Source organism: Strix uralensis, chromosome 2 (genome assembly GCF_047716275.1).
Source record: "Strix uralensis isolate ZFMK-TIS-50842 chromosome 2, bStrUra1, whole genome shotgun sequence".
NCBI lineage: Eukaryota > Metazoa > Chordata > Aves > Strigiformes > Strigidae > Strix > Strix uralensis.
In genome coordinates, this window is record NC_133973.1 from 106,248,907 (window position 1) to 106,269,224 (window position 20,318).

A 20,318-nucleotide genomic window follows, 5' to 3' on the forward strand; every position below is an offset into this window, starting at 1 on the left:
ATCTGGGCCTCCTTTTGCAGCAGAAGGCCAGACAGAGCTGCTTAGCTCCAGGATGTCCAGGAGGTTAAAAGCCAATAATAGACACAAGCTAAAAATCCTTTTCCTCTTTACTGCTCCAGAGGAAACCACTCAACCTGATCTCCAGTAAGGAGCATGCCATCATGCCATGTAGAGCAACCTTGTTTACCTGAGAAAGCACCATTCCTGTGTTTGCCATATGAAAACTTAGCCCATCCTTGGAGATGGGACAACAAAATGTTTATGGGACTGTTTCAGCAGTGTTTTGACACCACATTGCCACATCACAGCCAAGATGAAATTGCTCCTCCTTTGCCCTGCTCGGTCCCATGGTTCCCAGATGATGCTGAGAGCACATGGACAACTAATGTCAGAGTGGCAATGCTGAAGGAGCACTGAGAGAAGGGCAAATGCCACTCCATACAGGCCATCTGTATGGATGTCATAACTTTCTTCTGCCGGGAGCTGGGCTAGGTTAGATGTGCATCTGGCAAGAAGCTCCTCTTTCTCATTAACAGGCTAGGCATGGTCAGGAGGCAGGGGAAGCCGCTTGCCTGGGGGATACTGGCTGAGCAGAGCCAAAGTCCGAGGCAGCTACATAGCAGCTACAGTCCTACTGTCAGCTGGGAGTCATGAGGGAGCTGGGCTTAATGTTCTCTTCCAGGGGCCGTAGGCTGATGACGGCTGTGTACCCACTTCATCCATGGTGATTAGAAGTGATTAGAAGTGACTTTATGATAAAGAGCTGAATATTTAGTGTGAAAAATTGCAAGAGGTGCCACAGGTCTCCAGCCTAGCTCAGTGCAAAGGGACGAGGTGCTACTCATTCTTATTTAAAGCTCCTGGATGGACAAACCTGCTACTTCTGTGGGTCTCAAAATGGGGCAGAGCAAGTCAAGCACCTTTTTTCTTTTCTGTGTACTCAGTTAATGCTGTTTAAGTTGCATTGGTGCTTTTAAATTCCCTGTGACAATGGTTTAATTTCTGCTCAAAAGAAGTTACAAATTTATGGCTGTCACTGGCTTAGGTAAATATGTTAATCTGAAAATTAAAAAAGCCTCTAAGTAGGATCAATTCCAGCCACTTGTGATATCCCTCCTGTTTAGCACAGGACCTTTTTGTATTTCATGTCAGATGGCTTCACGATGTTCACTGTTCAGGCCCCTAGGAGAATAGATTTGGGGATAATTGTGCTCTGAGAAAGAAAGAAATACCATATGTTTGTAACAGGATCTTCCCAGATCACACGTTATCAGTCTGCCTTTTTAGCTATGAAGCTCCTGAAGGCTCCTCAGGGCTAAATTATTATATGCTATACATGCTACATACACAGTAATGCTTAAAAAAACAATATATAGTAGCAATAAGCTAGAAAGAATGGAAAGATCTTAGATATTTCACTATCATAAGCAATTAATGTGACGGCTCCTGGAGCAGTCTAAGTGACAAGACCCTCTACTATCCCAGGTTTTATACTTCTGGGCTTTTAATTATTACTTGGTATGATTTGTTGAATGCTGATAATTTACTTAACTCTGCCTTAATTCTCCACTGAACTGAACAGAGGTTTCTGTTGGCATGTCTCTGAGATTTCTCCAGCAGCGCTGCTTGACCTCGTTTTGTAGTTTAAAAGGAGATTTGATGTAGCTATCAAGATAAGCTTTTTAATTATTTTATTAGTAACAATTTTGCACTGAATCTGAAAGGCATAGATGACTAAAACTATAATTCTTCTACATTTTCTAGACCTCAGACCAGGTCCCACTTTAATCCAGATCTTTGTCTTGTCTCTCCATGCCTCCTTTTGTGGTTGCTTGCAGAGGCTGCTGATTAAGCAAATGTTCAGCTTCTTAGTAGTTATACAAGGAGACTACGCCAATGGCTGGACAATTATTGGTGTCCATATCAGATGTCCTGATGCGATGGGTAATTTGGAAGGAAAAACAGGATGAGAAGCAGCTTAACCATCACTGGTCTTAACATCATGACTCACAGGATCCTGTGCTCTATGCTTCACTGCCCACCCAGTGGATAATACCCTTCACCCAGACTGAACTGCTCATTTGTTAAATCAGTCAGTGCCCTGGTCACATTTAGAAGATGGCAGGGTTGAAGAAGAGGTGAAAAAGTGATAGATAATATCTGCCCATGTTTACCATCTACAGGTGTCCATGTAGGTGCTATAGCATAATTCCTAGGCTTACCTTTCTGCTAAATGTCACAAACCACCTTGAAAATGAAAAATAAATACATGAACTGCCCTTGCAACAAGCATGGTGGGAGGGATATCCTCATGTCCTGTAGTGGTATACAAGGCAGGGCTGGTTTTACCCTGGGAACACTCAACCTAAAACTTTTGGGCACTTTTATGCTTTTAAGGAGGAAGTTACCCTGCTCACTCAGTGCACCTGAGACCTAAACCCACACAGTATTTATCTCAGGATACTCACAGTTCAGCTCATGTTATGATCCTAGAAATAGTGGTCAATTTGACATTTCAGAACTCAGATCAAAATACAAAATCATAACAAGGGTTATGTTCTACCAAAAGGAAACAGGTCTTCCCTGTAGGTGTGATGTACTTGCAGCATAAATGCAGGACTGAATACTGTGAAATACACAGCTCCAATTTTTATCAGCCAGAAAAGAGAGCCTTTATCACGATGCCTCAGCCTGCTTTCAGGACATCATAGGAGTTTGACAGGCTATTTTCCATCAATGACTCTGGAGGACATCATAGGAAAAATCAGCTGACAGGTATTTCTAAATTTGTTGTAGGTAATTAGGAATATGTTGTCTCAGCTCTGACAAAACCCCTGACTTTTATTAGGTGGGCTTCTGCTTAGAAATGATGCAAATGGCATGGGCCAGGAAATACATGGGGAAAGGTAATTGCAGCCTGAGTGTGTGATAGTTTGCATTATTCCTGCTAATTGGGGTAAATGTAAGGATTTCATGTTAAAGCAGAATTCTGTGATACATTTATCTTTCTTAACATTGTAAAATGCAAAATCTGTCTTAAATAAAATTTAGTTCTTTAAAGTACATAAAATAAGCTGTGAAATTGCTCTGTATAATTTTAAAATTAATGAAAATTTCTTTGTTGTTGACATTTTCTTTTATGCAATATAGTGTTACTTTAACAACACTATTTTTAATTTAGAAGGTGATTAAATGCAATTACAGTGTACAGATGACAGAGTTTATAAATCCCAACATGATTTCTTGTGCACTTCTTTTCTGCTCATTTATATTGCATGTAGCTTCTGCTATGCAGAAATCCCAGTTCCTCTGATTAGAGATGCTGAAGTAATTTCTTGGTCAATATAAGATCCCCTTTTGAGCATGTACTGTTGTAGAGACCTACTGGAAAAAGATCAGAGCAGGCCTGTGAACACGTCCTTTCTGCATTTTGCAACACCTCACATAACACTTTCTGGAGAAAAGGATATCCTGTGGTAGGACCTAGGCTCATCCCTTCCCCTCTGGATGGGGAATCCATTCCAGATTCTTGTATGTATTACATGCTGTGCAGGGTACATGACTGGCTAAAAAATATAACCTTGCAGAGAAGGAGGAAGAACTGATAAGAGGCACTGAACTGTTACTGCCTTTTTTCTTAAAACATTCCATTTACTCTGACATATCCTACAAAGAGAGACTGGCTGATTATAGGTCATATTGCCAACCACCAACAGTTAACTTACTCATTCAAAGAAACCTCACAATAGGACCAGCCTGGTCCAATTAAATTTATTGCTTTTTTTGCTGGTAGCTTCAAGGGGAAGAACAACGTGGTCCTTATGGTCTTCAAAGCAAAAGACAAGTTTAAAAAGAAAAAAGACAATGAACAAATTGTCTCATCAGTATCTTGACTAACCAGGTTCTTTCCATATAGCTCTGTTATTAAAAATACAGCTCTATCATTTAAAACTTGCCCTTAAAAATAAAACCAAAGCAGAAAGAAAAGCCACACATTAACGTTGTGACCACTGCTCATTCCTTTCTTTACCCGTAAAGCAGAATGTTTCTTGCAAAGGAGGTGCTCACAAAATGAGTGTGTGTCTTTTTCATAGGCAAACACCTTCCTCTCCTCCTGCTTATCAGGTAATTAGACAGAAAATGGTAGATGTATACATAATAATTATTCTTCATTTGACAATACATATGTACTGGTATAATGTATTTTTCCCCATCCAGATGTATGCCAGATTGCTTAATGTCTCTGGTTTGGAAATACAGCCCTATGGATTTTTATGCTGGTTTTTTACCTCTGTGTTTCCAAATTAGGAGAATTTAGAAAGCAGTTCAATCATTACCATTTTGTTGAGCATTTTTTCATAAAGAAAATTATAAGGTTAATAACACCTCCTTGTCAGATAATGAAAAAACATATACAAGTTCAAAATGCAAGTTTCTTTAATCTTCACAGTTATGAGAGGGAGATATGTGTGCTAAGCTCTTGGTCTAGTGGGTGAGATGTGTTCACTTTTCTGGGAAGAACAAATCAAGAGAAGGATTCTGTTACATGAGAAATACGGGAATAATTTACATCAATGAGGGAAGTAAACATGATATTTATGTCTCCTTCTCAGAACCATCTTAAGTAATGTCTCATAACTGGAATACATATGCTTGCCAACTCAGAAATGTGCATCACAGCATGGAAAGTTAACATCCCTGGGACAACCTATGCATGAAGTGCTTGTTTACTCATTAGTTGTCACTGCTTGTGGAGTCATTAGTATGGCAATGAACTTTCAACTGGCAAAATTGCTGCTGCTACTAAGCCTCATACACTGTGTCTCTATAAAATAATACAATGAAGATCCTATTTCTGAGACATGGTGATGAAGGTCTAATACTTTGTTTATGAAATTATGTGCCATGGCCCTTCATTACAGTTAATGCAAATTTCTCTATATGTTGTGTCACAATTTTTGACAACATCTTTATGGCATTTTATTTTTGTGGTGCCATCTATGTCCACAAATGGAAAAGGTCCCAGGGGACTGCCAAAACACAAACCCTACAATGTTTGCCCTTGAGATTCTCCAACTGGAAAGAGCAAACAGTATGTTCACTCTCTGGGAGATGATTTCATGAGCATGATAAAAAAAAGTTAACTAAGGTAATGATTATAAATACTGCTAAGAATGCAAAGCCAAGTTTTCAAAAGAAGAAATGGAAGTGAAGTGAATGACTACATGGTAAAGAGAGTAGTGTAGCATATTTCAATTTTAGCTCCAGCACTTCCAAATTTAGGTGCTCAACTTTAAATCTATATTGTTGGAGTACAGTGCTGTATGTAATTACTTGCAATTTTATGTATTTGGCAATATATTCCATGTTATAACAAGTGGTCCTTTCCTGTGCCAAGCCATCCCTAAATTAGACTTAAATGAACTAGCAAATTATGTCATCTGGAAGAAATGGAGGATGTGGTGGATCTGGAACAAGGATTCCCAACCTGCAGCCCCTTGGCTATTTATGCCTTTTGAAAACAGTAAAGGGACTTTGAAATGAAAGCTGTCCTTGGCAGAAGGAGGAGTGAGCTGGAGGAGGCCAAAACCGTCAACAAATCACAATCCCGAGACACTGGTAATTTCACTCTCCTAATCCCAGCTGCTTCCCTGGCCCTTTGTACTCTGTAGGACAGCAAGAAGTCACACAGAGAAACTGCTGGTTGCCTGGGAAGGAGGTGTAAGCCTCTGTGTCAGCATAAAGCTTCACACTGCCAAATTATCAGAGTTCAGTTGCACTGGGCTTGTTTCATACACCTGGAGGTAACTTTCTGCACTCTGCACTTTGGAGAATGTTGCTTCACATGCTACAGTATTTCTGTATTTTTGAAGCCTCGAAAGCAGTGGCAAGATTTTAAGAAAGTTATGTGATGGGAGATATTTCACCAGCTTTATCCAGCTCCACTTTGGACTTTTTTTCTGCATGAAAAGTATTGAATAAATCTAAGTTGTTAGTGACTGGGGAGAGCAGAGACTGCCTGAAGGCAGCGAACAGATGTGTAGGCTGAGTGAGAAATGATAAAAGAAGAGAAAACTCAGCTAAGAGGATTTGGGCTTCATCAAACTTCACATTACTTAGACCATTAACAGAGGAATAGAGAGAAATAAGGGCCAAGGAATGATATATATAAGGGCTTAATATTTATGACTCTAATTCTTTTATGTGGCCCTTTCAAGGATTTTTAAAGGAGAGAATGATGCCTTGTTGGCCTCTTGCAGAGCAATATGTTTTTTAGGCCCACTTAGGACTCAAAGGTGCTTTACCTGTATTTTTCAGAATAGGCTCTGTTTACAGTTCTATAGATTCCAGTTAAATACTATTCAAAATTCAACTAATTTTTCTAGGAAGGGGAAATGCTTGGGCTTTTTACACCTGTTCTCAGTAATGACCTCTGTGCTTTAAAACAAATGGAATAATTTTCAGGGTTTAATGGGCTTTTCCCTTCAACAGCTACAAATAATCTAATTATCTAGCCACTCCAGGTACTGGATGATTTAAGAATTAAAGACATGATTAGAATCTGTTACAGTAATTAGAATCCATTTTAAACCACTTGCCTGTGGCATTACATGGTCTAGTGAAAGAAAGGCTGCTGGCTAAATCCTCTTCTTCCACTAAATGCAAACCCAAATGTTAGTACAATTTTTTTTTTAACTAAGAAAGTCGAGATTTCAGAAGTCAAGTAATTCAAACAGCTTTTTAATGCTGTTTTTAAATACTTTATATATCACTGAAGCCAATGGAAGGAAGACCACTGATTGAGTGGTCTTTGGATCAAATTCACTGAGTGAATTTATAAATTTATGAATTTAGAGAATAAAGGTAAAATTACAAATTTAATGAATGAAAGTGTTTTTACTTAGGTTAATTACACGTCATAGTGAAAGAGACATGGGTAGACTGGGAAGTGCTAGGAGAACTTCTGCATAACCCACAAATCAGCTAGAAGCCATGCCCCACAAATCAGCTAGATATATTTCCAGGAGTCAGTGAGCAGGTGGATAAAGGTGATCCAGCTGAGAAAATGTTCCTGGATTTCCAGAGAGCTCTGACAACACTGTTTCATCAAAGGCTGTTAAAGAAATTAAACTCTAATGGCAGAAGAAGAAAGATTCTCTTGTAGAAGAAGGATGGGTTGAAAGACAGAAAGCAAGGGTAGGATTAAATGGTTTGTTTCCACAGTCAGGGCAGTAGAAGGTAGCATCCAACACCTCTCCGTGTTCATCAGTGCTTCAGCTCATCTGTGTGACCTGTCTGCATGGACACTGGAACTGAGTAAATGTGCTGGCGACATGCAGCTGTTGGCTGTAGAGAACTGCAGAAGGTCCTGTAAATCTCAGCTAATGGACAGCAAAGTAGCAGACAAAATTCAGTGCTAAGAAGCAAGGAGTTGTACATTAATTGAGAGGGAACCCTATCTAAATATGCAAAACCATTTGTTATTACTCAGGAAACTGAGGAGGGCCATGAAAATGGTCAGAGGGCTGGAACACCTCTCCTATGAAGAAAGACAGAAAGAGTTGGGATTTAGCCTGGAGGAGAGAAGGCTCCAGGGAGACCTTATTGCAGCCTTTCAATGTATAATGGGGGCTTATAAGAAAGATGGAGAAAGACTTTCCCAGGGCCAGTAGTGACAGGACAAGGGGCAACAGTTTTAAACTGAAAGAGGGTAGATTTAGGTTGGACATAAGGAAGAAATTTTTTTATGATGACGGTGGTGAGACACTGGCACAGGTTGCCCAGAGAAGTTGCGGATACCCCATCCCTAGAAGTGTTCAAGGTCAGGTTGGATGGGGATTTAAGCAGCCTGATCTAGTGATCAATATTCCTGCCCATGGCAGGGGGGTTCGACTAGATGATCTTTAAAGGTCCCTTCCAACCCAACCATTCTATGATTCCATGATTTTGGAACCACTGAGTTCAGTGTGCAGGGATGGTCCTAAAGACTAAAGGAAAGGTAGGGCTTATTAAGGTGGAAACTGAGAACAAGACAGAAAACATTACTGCACCACAGGAACTCATTGTGTGTCCTTGTATTGAATATTGTGGTCTGGCCACCTATGTCTCCAAGAGGATGTAGAAGCACTAGAAAAGATTCAGAGAAGGGTACAAAGATGACCTGGGCATGGGATACTGCCACACAAACAGAGTCTACATAGATTGGGACTCAGCCTGATAAAGCAATCACTGAAAGGGGGCTATATGAGAGGATGGACTAGGGATTTTGACAGTGAGGGAGCTGTTGAGGGTCTCTGATCGGCAGGTTCCCCCCTCTTCCCCTGGTAAAACGAGCCTCTACACAGGGGAACATGACATCTTTCATTTCTTTCTCTTGCTTTTAACCCTCCGTCGGGTACATCATGAAAGTTCACAGGGTACCAGCTCAGCTGCGAACTGCAGGAGCAAGGGGAAGCCAAAGAATATTCAACTGAGGCTGGAGGACAAAACCTTGAGAAACTCTTGCCTCTCCAAATTTGTCAGTGAGATGGCAGCCACACTGTGCACTATGCAGAGTGCACTCTGACTGACACTGGCACAGTCCTAGCTGTAGCTATGTGAAAATGCAAAGAGTTAAATAATTTATAGCCCTGCCACTCTAAGTAGCACTGAGATCCTGGAGACTGGTAAATGATACACAAAGCACTTCTTTGTTCAGAAACCATTTCCTATTAGTAAATGCTATAGAAAGCACCTCGTTCGTCAGAAACTATTTCCTATCTATTCTGAGTTGGATCATGGCAGATCAGGAGGACAGGGTCAATGACCGACTGACAGCAAGTTCCATGGGTGATCTGGGATCTGTCAAGGTTCCTTATAATACTGGCATTTTTCTTTATTCTATTAGTATAGTAATATGCCACGGTGCAAACTCGGTCCAGCCTGGCAGTGACTAGCTCAGCAGCTTCTTTATAGCTTGCTGTCTGTTTCCTTCCCTGTCTGTCCTCTGGAGCATATCACATTTGTCAGAGCTCATTCATGACACAGTTGCCAGGCTGGGAACAGACCCGTTTTCCTTTAGCTCATCTCCCCATGGCCCTTGCTTCCACAGGACTAGCAAACTAGCTCAGTATTGCTTCATTCCTGCACACCTCAGTGTCCTTGCCTGAATTCACTAATATCTATTTAACCTACTTGCTGTCTTGATGACATGTGATGTGTGAATGAGATGGAGCTTACTTATCAAACCACTTATTTTCCTAATACCCACCATTCCCTTACATGTGTCCTTACCCAGCTGCAGTAAAAGAGAACTCTGTCCTCTTCACATGTCCTCATGTCACACTTGAGTGCTTTCCAATAAAATAAGGAGTTGTATTTTTCAGAGTTATATGAATAAGGGCCATATCACTTGCCATCACTTGCCAGAGCAATAACAAATAACATCTGTGGCTCATCTGATCACAGTTAAAAGAAAATTCTCTAGAGAGCAGAAGAGGTGTTTTTAGAGTGGGTAAGTTGTTATCAGGTATTACTGCAAAGAATAGTCCTAACTTTTGAAATTAAATATTGAGATATCAAAGAACTAAACCCTCCTGCTACAGGACATAAACCATGTACTAATTAATAGGGTTTAAATAACATTTTTTTCTGGATTCATTTTAATAGTGAGCTAATTCAGATGCTCTGACAGTGAGACACTGTCTAAGGAAAGGTGCTGAGCAGCGTGGACCACTAAGTTTGCCCCTCAAATGTTCACTGTGATCATTTTGTGAATTTATTTGTGTTTAAAGAGGATGGTAATTTCATGCACACTAAGCACAGGCACCATACACAAATGCAGACAAACACGGCATGTACAAATTTAAGGAATGCTTGACTTTTTTTATGTTATATGGAAAATGCACTGAAAATGCTTGCACAACTGGACAGACTAATATGTTTTCTAGTGGATTTATTTAAAAAGTGACTGTAGAGATATAAGGTATGATTCATCTAATCTAAATGAAGACATCTACATCTGAGTTGCTCTAGGCTTCTTTTATAGTTGAGAGCTAGATATTTTTAGGGTGGAGTTCACCTGGCCTGTGTGAGACATCTACATCTCATCAGCTGAATGTACCCCAAAGCCATACGTGATGCTGTTGAACCTCAACAGGTCTCGGAGGATACAGAACTGTCCTCCTGTTGAGAGAGGGCTCCTACTATTTCTTGCTCCGCAGCAGAAGATACAGCTATTTTAAGTCATAAAAATCCTAGACTGCTTTTTCTCAGGCCAGGATCAAGAGGGAGGCCAGGAGATGATTCAGAGTGTCAGGCAGGCAGCAGTGTTAGGCATCATCTCCTTTCCTTCCCCTTGGAAGAATGTTAATGGATTACAGTTACCACTTGCAATAATTTGTACTAGTCAGGGAAGCAGATAATTACCTTTGATTGCTGGCAACACTCATCTCTTCCAGGGCAAGAGAGTGAATTTTTTCTGCTTCTGAATGCGTGAGCTGCCAATGCTCAGGGGGTCTACAAAACGAGATGACCTGAAAGGGAACTGTGCTTTCAACATGTCTCAGAACCACCGTCCCAGGTGTGTGAGGAAATCCCTGATGGCCTCAGACACCAAGCTCTTTCCACCTTCCTCGCCATGAAACTGCTTTGGGCTAAGGGTGCTGCCACCACGGGAATGGAAGAGTGGCGCTCCCATGCCTGGTTTCAAGCCTCTGGATTTTGCCAGTGCAAAGCGAGATTCATCTAGGGAGTCATTCAGGACACCTGGTTTTGGCTGCAACTCTGAACTGTCCTCTGGGGAAACTTCTCTCATTTATGGTGTACACAGAGTACCTAATGCCTCCTAAACAGGATGCATAAATACCCTATCCTATGCACAAGAAAGGCAGAAAAGATCTGCCTATAAGAAACATCTCTAAGCAAATTACCCTAATAAGAAGTTGGGAACAACTGGCTTACATGAAATAGGAAAATATTTTTTTTTAGTTGAGGTAATTTTTTCTTTTCAGATGTTAGGGTAATGATGGATAATCAATACAGGAAATAAACCCATCTTTAAAACAGACTTGAACCCAGTAGTCCTATCACTGTTGTATATTCTTTCAGTGACAGTGCTGCTCAGTTCTCCTCCATTTCCCATTGTCATTGTTGATTTCCACTGCATAATTACTACATTACAGCACTTAGACTGTGGCAAGCAAAATATTGCAGGCAGAAAATACAGTTTTAGACTGCCATATATATATCAAATCCTCTCAAAGGCTAGAAATCTGCAATTACATGCTGAAATATTGCCTCACTTACCAACTGATATGGTCCAAACAGCAATTATTTTTGCAAAAGCCTTAGTTCTTGAGTTAAACCGGCTGTGATGGATGGGGTTTCGAATGGCAATATAGCGATCCAGTGAGATGGCACAGAGGTGCATGATAGAGGCAGTGGAGAAAAGCACGTCCAAGTAGATCCAAATGGCACATAGCTTTGTAGGTAGAGGCCATGTGTAGCCTGCACAAGAGAAAGTTGACATCAGCTAAGAATGTGACATATCTTTCCTACTGACATATGTCTTAGTGTATACATCCTTCTAATAGAAGCTGGTAGCGAGTGATGCCTTCAATAGAAGCTGTCTGACACTGTTTTAAGAAACCTTTTCTATATTCTTGCAGCCTTCTAACTCTGTAGCTTTAGGGATTAACACTGCTCCTTTCCCAGGCTACACAGCTGCTACATACAAGCAGCGCATGTTTTTTTCTTTTTAATTCTACTTGCATAATACTAATGCTTGATGTTATAATTAAACATTTCTGGCAACGGATCTATGGAAAGAGAAACAATTTTGTCATTGTAAACCTGCAAGTTCTCAATTTTGTTTTAGGACTTTTTATCCACATAATTACTGTGTTATTAACACCTGCTGATATGCAAAGCTGCCTAAATTCTGAAACTGAAACTTTAGATTTAGTGGCAACTGGAGAAAGAAATGTATTTTGTTGCATACCAGTGATATTTATCTCACCTGTCTTTAGGTACCTACCATATACTTAAATAAGGATATTCCCTGTATCAATTAATATTGATAGGCTCCTTCAGAGAGAGCAATCCAAAGCAAATGCATTAGTGTTTACCAATACCTAACCTACATCTTCTTTGCTGCAAACTAAGCCTTTCCTTTTACCTTGTTCTTTCCACTAGCCATGAAGAATAATTGATTGCTCTCCTTTCTGGAAACTAGTGAAAGATGGCTATCGTGTCTTGCCTAGTTTGTTTTTTTTTTTTATTTCTCTTCCAGACTAAGCAAAACCAATTCCTTTATCTTTTCCTTACAGATGAAGCTCTTAAAACTTTTGTGCTTCTTGATTCTCTGCCCTGGAAGCTATTTAATTTATCCACATCTTGCTTATCATTCAGTGACCAGAACAGGACATGGTACTCTTGCAAAGGCCTCCTGACTGCTAAGTGAAATACAAGATTGCTTCACAGGTCTTGCGGGGAATGTCCTTACTTACGCAACCTGGAAAAATGAGTGCCTTTTGTATAAAAATATCATACTACTGATGCATGCTTAGCTTATGATCCATTTTGACAGCCAGATCTTTTTCAGCGTTCTTGGTCTGGACAAATTTCTTCAGCAGTAGTTGGTTTGCTATATTTTTCCTAAGTTGATATCTTTGCATTTATCCTCACTGACTGTTATTTGTTCATTTCAGACTTTCTCTTCAGGGGTCCAGGTGATTGTTGAGCATTCTGATCCTGTCCCTCTGAGTGTTTGTAACCTCTCCCAGCTTGGTGCTCCTGGAAAGATGTGTAAGCTCACGTTCTATACACTGTCCAAGTTGTCAGGAGCAGTACTGATCAGGCTCAGGCTAAGTAGAGCCCTGCAGGACCCTCATTCAAAGGCCCTTCTAGTACTGCAGGGAACCACTAATAACTGTCCTTGGAGCAAGTTTTGCAGTTATCCATGTCCTTATCTTGTGGTGATTTAATTTAGAGCATATTACCAAAGCTGCCCATGACAGTGTGGCATGGGGCAATGGCAAAGCTAATACTGTAAGAACATGTCAGCATTTGGGGGGGTGCCTGTCTCCTTTAGAGGCACAGGTACAAGATTTGCAACAGCTGGAACAGAGGGAGTGGCAGAGGAGCTAGGTCTGTGCCTAATTAAATTTAGTCTCAGTAAGCACTGAGGAGACTATTTCTTGTTGCTCTTGGGCTGCTGTTATATGAGCTGACCCTGACAAGCTATACAGTGTTTATGGGTATGTTTTATCTTGTTTTCTGTTTTTCCCATGGGGAATCTGGTCTCTGTAGTGTGTTACACGAGGACTGGCTTTCAGGGGCATGTTCTCCCAGCAGCATCTCTCTGTCAGGCCAGGCCAGTTTACACAGGGAAAAGTGATAAATATTTTTACACTTGACAACATGCACCTGTTCTCTTGCTTCAGTGGCCTTTGGGAACACATTTGTCATATCCTTCTAGACTTCTTGTCCTTGCTCTAAACCCGAATGGGCAGGGATAAAACAGCATCCATCAGATAAGCTACCTTGGAGGCTACAGGGCCAAGAAAGGGAAAAGTACATGAGAGGATCCAACTGTATATGCAATAAGAGTTAGGAAGGATGTAGATAACAACCTCCAGGCAGGGCTTGGGACATTTTATGTGGCACATGGCGCAGGGCAGCTTTGCCCTGTACTGTGCTCTGGCCACTGTCCAACTCACCCCTCCACATATCCAAGGGGAAATAAACCAAAACAAAACATGGCTTCAATTTAAAGATTGGGTAGGCAGAGAAAGTTTTACAAGGTCCAGGACTTCATGTGGTCCATGAGAGTTCATGACGTCCAGGAGCTTGTATCATGGAGCCCCATCCAAGCAACAGGCAAGTGATGCTTGTGCATCTGTGCAGTTTCAGGTTGAGAGGCTGAGAGGGAAGTCAGGTAGATGAGATGATAAGATCTTCTTCCTAATGTAGCCAGTTTGTGGTATCCAGGAGATGAGAAATGCTTTCTCACAAGACCTTCCAGGCAAGGAGGCAAACAAGTGGAGCGGGCCAGCATGGCTGGGCTGCTGCTTTTTGGTAACAGGAGGACTGTTTTGAGTGAAAGGCTAAGGAAATGCTGTAAGCGAAAGAGAGAAGAGAGGGAGAGGGGAGTCCATAGGCACAAGCGGTTGCTGAGGAGGCCCTGTACACCATCCTGCCTTGTCAGAAGCACATCAGTCAAGGCCATGTCTAAGGTCAGAACTCAGCTGCGTGGGCATGTCCACCTTGGTGGGTGTCTTTTTTTCCAGTGGGGACTTGTGCTGTTGGGCAGATGGAGAAGCCTGCCTGGCCCAAAGGGTGCAGGCTGGGCAGACATGTGGCTGGTGTGGCCAGAGCACTCAAATGGCAATTGTCCATGGTGGCTGTAAAGCTCTTGAGAAGGAAATCTCTCTTTTGAGCAAAACAGTCACAATCCCCCCTCAAGGGTTTGTGGGGCGGGTGGTGGAGCAGCCTTGTTGCACAGCTTTGGAGGTATGCTGGCAGAGCGAGGTGGATACAAAGGCCCCCAGTTTGGGCTCAGGACTGTCAATATAGATGATGTGGCTGATGCTGGCTGCATCCTGGCCCTTTTTCTGGGCAGCTGAGGCTGAACAAATGCTCCTGCGTAAAGGGAGGTTTCCCTCTTCACCATCACTTGTCATCCTGGAGGTTGACAGTGCACCATGCCAAGACAGCTATTCTGGTACCTGTGTGCACCACCAGATGATTTTTCACCCCAAGTTACCCTGTAAAGGCCTCCCTTTCTTGACCTTGCAAGGGAAAAAGCAGGGAGAAAGGAGGCAAAGCCTGCACACTCCCTCCCCTGTGGCTTTTGTGCCCTGCTGCTCCTCCATGCCAGCGATTGCAAAGAAGGGCAGTGCAGCCTTTTCCCCCGCAGCGAGGGTTTCGGCTTCACTGCGTGCAGGAAATCCTTCGTCCCAACCTCTAAATTACTTCCAAGCTGCATATTTCGGACTCCTCTTTCCTCGGCAGCGGAGCCTGGCCAGCAGGAGTCCCTGTTGCATGTCTCAGGGAATCACGCAGGATTTAAAAATGTTTTGCTAGTCTCACGCATTGGACAGTTTTTGCTCCTGCGGCTCTCTTTTATGCTGTCTCTCCCACTAAAGGTAGTTGCACTACTAATACAATAAATCACAACGTTACACCATCACTAATTCCAAATACAGTTTGCAAATGCTGCTGAGGGGCGATCTGTGTAGAAATACTGAAAGTGGGAAATAAACTTCCAGTTTTCTGGATGAAATCTCTCTTAAGTCACAGGCTCATGCTTGGACCTTTAGTCTGAAAATAGCAAAGCAATAGAAATCTTTGCAAGCAACCTCACTTTCCTCCTGACATTGTCTGGCTTCTCCTTGAACTGTAGCAATTCAGTTGTGGCACTGGAAAACTAATTTCTCAAAGTTTAGGGATTATAACAGCCTGACAATATTGGTACTGAACACATAGGCTGCTGCTTTTTTCTACGTGAGCTGTGCTGCAAGTGATTTTGGTGAAAATGAGAAGAAAGATCTGCTATTAATCACCTACAAGGGTATGAACTGAGTCATTATTCACTTAAATCTTAAATAACTTCTCTTAAGAAATCATAGCTTTGCATTTGTAAATGTTACTAAAAATTAGGCAGAATTAATTCCCATCCATTTTTTAACTCTCATAATATTTATTCCAGCATTTGCTATTAAGTAGATGTCTAAGCAGGGTATTGGTATTAAGAAAATTATTTACAATTGTATTACTTCATTAAAAAAAATCAAAGGGGTTGCCTACTTTGAATCTAAAGGTAGTCATTAGTGCTTCTGTGCATATTTGCAGAGCAAAGTAACTGGCAGGAGCCTACATTCTCATTAGGACTATTGAAAATTATGAGCCAGGGGAAAAAACTAAAAGAATAGAGAGAACAAAGCATTTTCATGTACACTTTGAGACAATTCATCCAGCAAATGAGTAATAATGTTCTGCACTGTATTTAAAATGCCTGTAACTAGAAATATAAAGTAGGAAAAGGTTCAAGTACTTCACCTATTCTTACATCCATTAACCAATTACATATATTTCAACTTGTATGGAGTGATTACAATTTTTTGTGGTAAGAGAATGAAATAATAATAACAAAACCATGTGCATGCAATGTTTAAAGCTTCTCAACACATGCAGTAGGTTACAGAGCTAATACTCACCATACAGTATGGTTAACATGGACACAGGCATGACAAGGAAACCCAGCAGCATATCAGCTATTGCAAGTGACATTAGAAAATAGTTAGTGGCATTCTGTAGTTTCTTCTCCAGTGACACAGCCATGATGACAAGAATATTTCCAGCAATGGTTAAAACAATCACTATCACTGTCAGCAAAGCTGGCCAGTTTTTCTGTGAAAGCTGCAACAGGGAAGAGTAGCACGGTGGACTCATGTTACTTTCACATGAAAGATTGGTTAGGTTTTCAGAGTCCACAGTCAAGTTAAAGAGATGTGATATATTAATCTCTCCAGCTCCATAAACATTTCTGTAGAGTCTTCTCTCATGATTTATTTGTATTAAGGAGTTTGCAGTTGGGTTCACAGAGCTCTCCTCATCACAAAGAATATCCATTGCTAAGTCCAAAACCGGTGAGATAAATAGTGAAAAATAGGAAATTATCACCCTTTGTCACCATCAGGCTTTGTATTCCTCAGCTGTCCATGCCAGAAGTTGAAGGAGCACAATCTTTTGTCGACTGTATTTTTGCCACTAGCGTGATGTAGGAAAACATAACAGATTTACTCCAAAAGGTGAAACGTTCCATAGGAAGTCCAGTGTTGGCATACATTGAAAATCCAGCTGAAAAGCAAAACCAAGCTGTAGGATAGAGAATGTGGACTTGAGGCTTCAGAGAGCAAAAATGTTGGAGAAATAAGAGAAAAACTTTTGCAACCACTAGGACTCCCCTCTGGAGCTACATCTTATTGCTATTGGTAACTGTAATCACACAATTTTAAACACAGCAGTATTAAAATAGCTTGCCATACAAAACAGCAGAGCTCTCGCTTCCCTATTAAGAAAGTTGATTGAAGATTCCATCCAGCATTTTTCTCTTGAAATAATTAGATACGCTCTTATTTATAGTTCATTTTCCATAATATGGCTGATAGTCTCTGACTTCTGATGTATTTCAATATCATTTTCAGCCTCATACCAGAGATTACACATTCTGCTCCATGCTGATTTTGTAGGTAATTGTACCTTTTGGCCCAGCCTGGCTTCAGAATGGAAATTAAACAACTAGATACTATGATAAAAAAATACAATTTAAGGAAGACTTACATGGTACTTCAGAGCCCACTCCCAAACTGCAATTAGGTGCACTTTGTACCCTGATTTACCATATTCTTCACTGTGTTTAGCCAGTTTTGTGTCCTTTTTCTTCCGCCTCCTCCAAAATGGTGGTATTTGGAATAGTTTTTTGACTTCTAAACTGCACACTTGGGTGAAGCCAGTTCCTGTGCTGCGAGGCTTTCTCTTTTCTTCTGAGAGATAGGCTGCTTGTCGACTCTTTCCTTGTTCATTTCCCCGCCCCAGGGCAAGCTATATTTAAAGTAATAATAATATCAGAGCCCTTCTCGAAGTCACACAAAAGAAGGCACACACACACACGAAAAAGCAGCCTGCACGGAGGAATTACTGATTTCAACAGGAATGGAATTTCTTGCTCACTGCCTTGTTCGGTTTGTCAGACCTCCCACTATCTGGATGTCATAAACTGCAAGGTAGCAACAGCAGAGGAGGGCAGGGGAGTGCAGACCAAGGAGGGTCTTTTTGGTAAACTAGCAGCTTTTGCAGTGTGTATTTCAGAGGTCCTCTGCTTGGGTGCTTTTTCAATGCACGCTTTCTGTTTGCAGAGGATGGCTTGCAAACAGCTGCATGCAATTACAGTGTTTTAAAGGATGCAGGCTTAAAAGAGACAAAATCTAAGACTCGTGATGGTAGATACTAGTGAAAAATGTAAGTGTGAAGCTTTCCATGTAGAGGGGAAATTATGCCAGCCTTAAAAGGAAGGAGTAATATTCAGTCCCCTTCAGTTTTAACTCCAAGTCTGTGCTGACATATTAATCAAATTGGCAAAAGATATTTATAAGAAACTGAAGTCACTCTGATGTCACACTCATTTGTCAGGAGGCGGATGTAACAGTTAACCCCAGCAGCCTGTCCCAAGCAAAGTGGCCCAAATGAAGCTGTTCAGTAGAGCAAAATGGTATACAGCAGAGGGGGAAACAAAACAGCCTTCCATCGTTTCTGACTTGTACCTCTGCTGCCAGAACAGGGATGAAGAAGTAGCCAACTCTCCAATTTGCCACCTAACACAAAGCCTACTCCCAGATTTTCTGAGAGTTACGATTGTCAAAATTTCAGCTGAGTGGGTCCATTGCTCCCCTGTCCATCCTGAAATATACTGCAGATTTCCCTCATGTAGAGGACAACAGCTTTATACAGGCAGCTCAGAGGGGTGCAAGTGTCACTGGTCACCAGTGCATCCAGCAGGCCCATGGGAGCTGCAGTGTGCTCCCATAGCTCAGCTCTATGTGCAGCACTGCTAGCCCCGCTGTAGATCCCGGGTGGGGCTGCAAACACATGGAGAGTTACTACAGCTCGGTTGACATGTGCTAATCTCTTCAGGTGTCAAAACCTTATCAAAGTGAGTCTCAGAACACCCGCCAAAGTCCATCCAGATGATTGAGGCACTGTTACAGAAAGCCTTTCACAATAAAGGTCCTTTGGAGACAGTTTTGCTCCCAGCTGAGCCCAGACCAACAGCCGTCACAGCAGGACAGAGTAGCCAGGCAGTAGCTCCTACTGATACCCACGTGGGAGCTGGAAATGAGTCATCCCAGTAATTAAGTTTCCCAATCCCATAGGTGAGGCTCAGGCAACACAAGCTGGTAAAAAAGGCTGGTAATGCTGAGTTTAACAAGAAGTCTTTCAGCCCTGGCACTCCTGTCCAGGAGCCAGAAGAGGGCCTTTCCCTCTCTCCTTGTAAAAGGCTTGTGAATCCTCATTTCACATCTGCAGCTCCCTGTAGACCTGAAGCAGATGCCTAAAGGACTTTACCATTCCTTACAGAATAGTTTCATCTCCCCTTCACTGCAGTGGTGTGACTTTCACTCAGATTCATCCTTCCTCTGCTCCAGTGACTTATTTAAGACTGCAGCTCTATTCTGGACATAAGGAACATAAAAGGCAAGTGCAAACAGGCTGAATGTTGCCTTTGTCTAAGATCTTTGCAAGTACAGTCATAAGCTCTACAGATAGGCACTGCACCATTTCCTTTGGTCTAGCTGTAGACACATCACCCACATCACCGCAAGGTCTGAGTGCCTTCTGAACACTACTCTGTCCCCCCCGAAAACTATTTGACATATGTGAAATTGAGGCACAGGTGGATGAAATGTCTTTTTTAGGTTTGCACATGAAACATGAATGAGTCAAAAACCACTTTTGTGTAGCCCAGCATGTCAGAAACAAATCCATGATCTTATGATGTCTTCCAGCAAAGTGTGTTGGATGTGCTACTGAGCATAAATATATTGTATTATTTATCTCAAGATTTCGTTTTGACTGTAAAACCCACCCCTCCCACCTCCCCGCAAGAACCTGAAAATTACTTCCCTTCCATACAGTATCATTACAGGGGTCAAGCAACAAAAAAGTATCCAACCTTCCTGTGCTGAACCCAGTGAAAGGAGGGTACCAGAGCTTCCACAGGTGCTCTCATCTCCTTGCAGAACTGAGCATGCACTCTGACTTGAGAGAACAGTGAGGTACAACTCCTAGATGATTAGTCATGCTAAAACCAGCCGTGACCATTGCTTTTCCTAAAGGTGAATAGCTCTGGAAAACCGTAGGTCCCATGATCTTCCATTTTTAAGCAAACAAGCTTGCACTCCAAAAGCAGCAGAGCCTCACATGCTGTGACCTGCAATCCCAGGCAGTGTGTCTGCACTAAAACCAGACAGCTGCAGTATGTCCCAGTCTATGTAAATTAAGTGAAATCTTAGCTTAAAATGGCAATAATGTGGTCTGCATTAGACATAAAGCATTCTTTAGAAACACAGCTGACATGGGAACAGTCTACATATTGCTTTTTAATCTCTGGAAGGCACCAACATATCATGTGCATGAAAGCCCCTCCTCTGTTCCCTAGCTCTGCTTGGAAATGTTGTAGGACACTAATCTGTCCTCTTGGGCACGGTTCTTTTGCTTGGCATGGTGCACATAACTGCTTCCTAGAAATGTTGCTTTTCAACAATTTAATCTGAAAG

The 20,318-nt window shown here is 41.7% G+C and overlaps 1 protein-coding gene across 2 annotated transcripts in view; it reads right to left on the bottom strand.

The window, feature by feature from the left end:
• The window catches only part of HTR2A (5-hydroxytryptamine receptor 2A), a 30,193-nt gene extending 12,685 nt beyond the window's left edge, over nt 1–17,508 (bottom strand). The window contains exons 1-3 of one of the 2 annotated variants that reach the window (XM_074859654.1): nt 17,326–17,508; nt 16,200–16,860; nt 11,287–11,487 (exon numbers count right to left, since the gene is read on the bottom strand). In XM_074859654.1, the coding sequence (XP_074715755.1) occupies nt 11,287–11,487; nt 16,200–16,614 (616 nt within the window). In that variant the 5' untranslated portion in view covers nt 16,615–16,860; nt 17,326–17,508. Of the gene's footprint in view, nt 1–11,286; nt 11,488–16,199 lie in introns of both variants that reach the window. The other variant, XM_074859653.1, reaches the window with a different exon arrangement.
• Nucleotides 17,509–20,318: the final 2,810 nt, after the last annotated feature.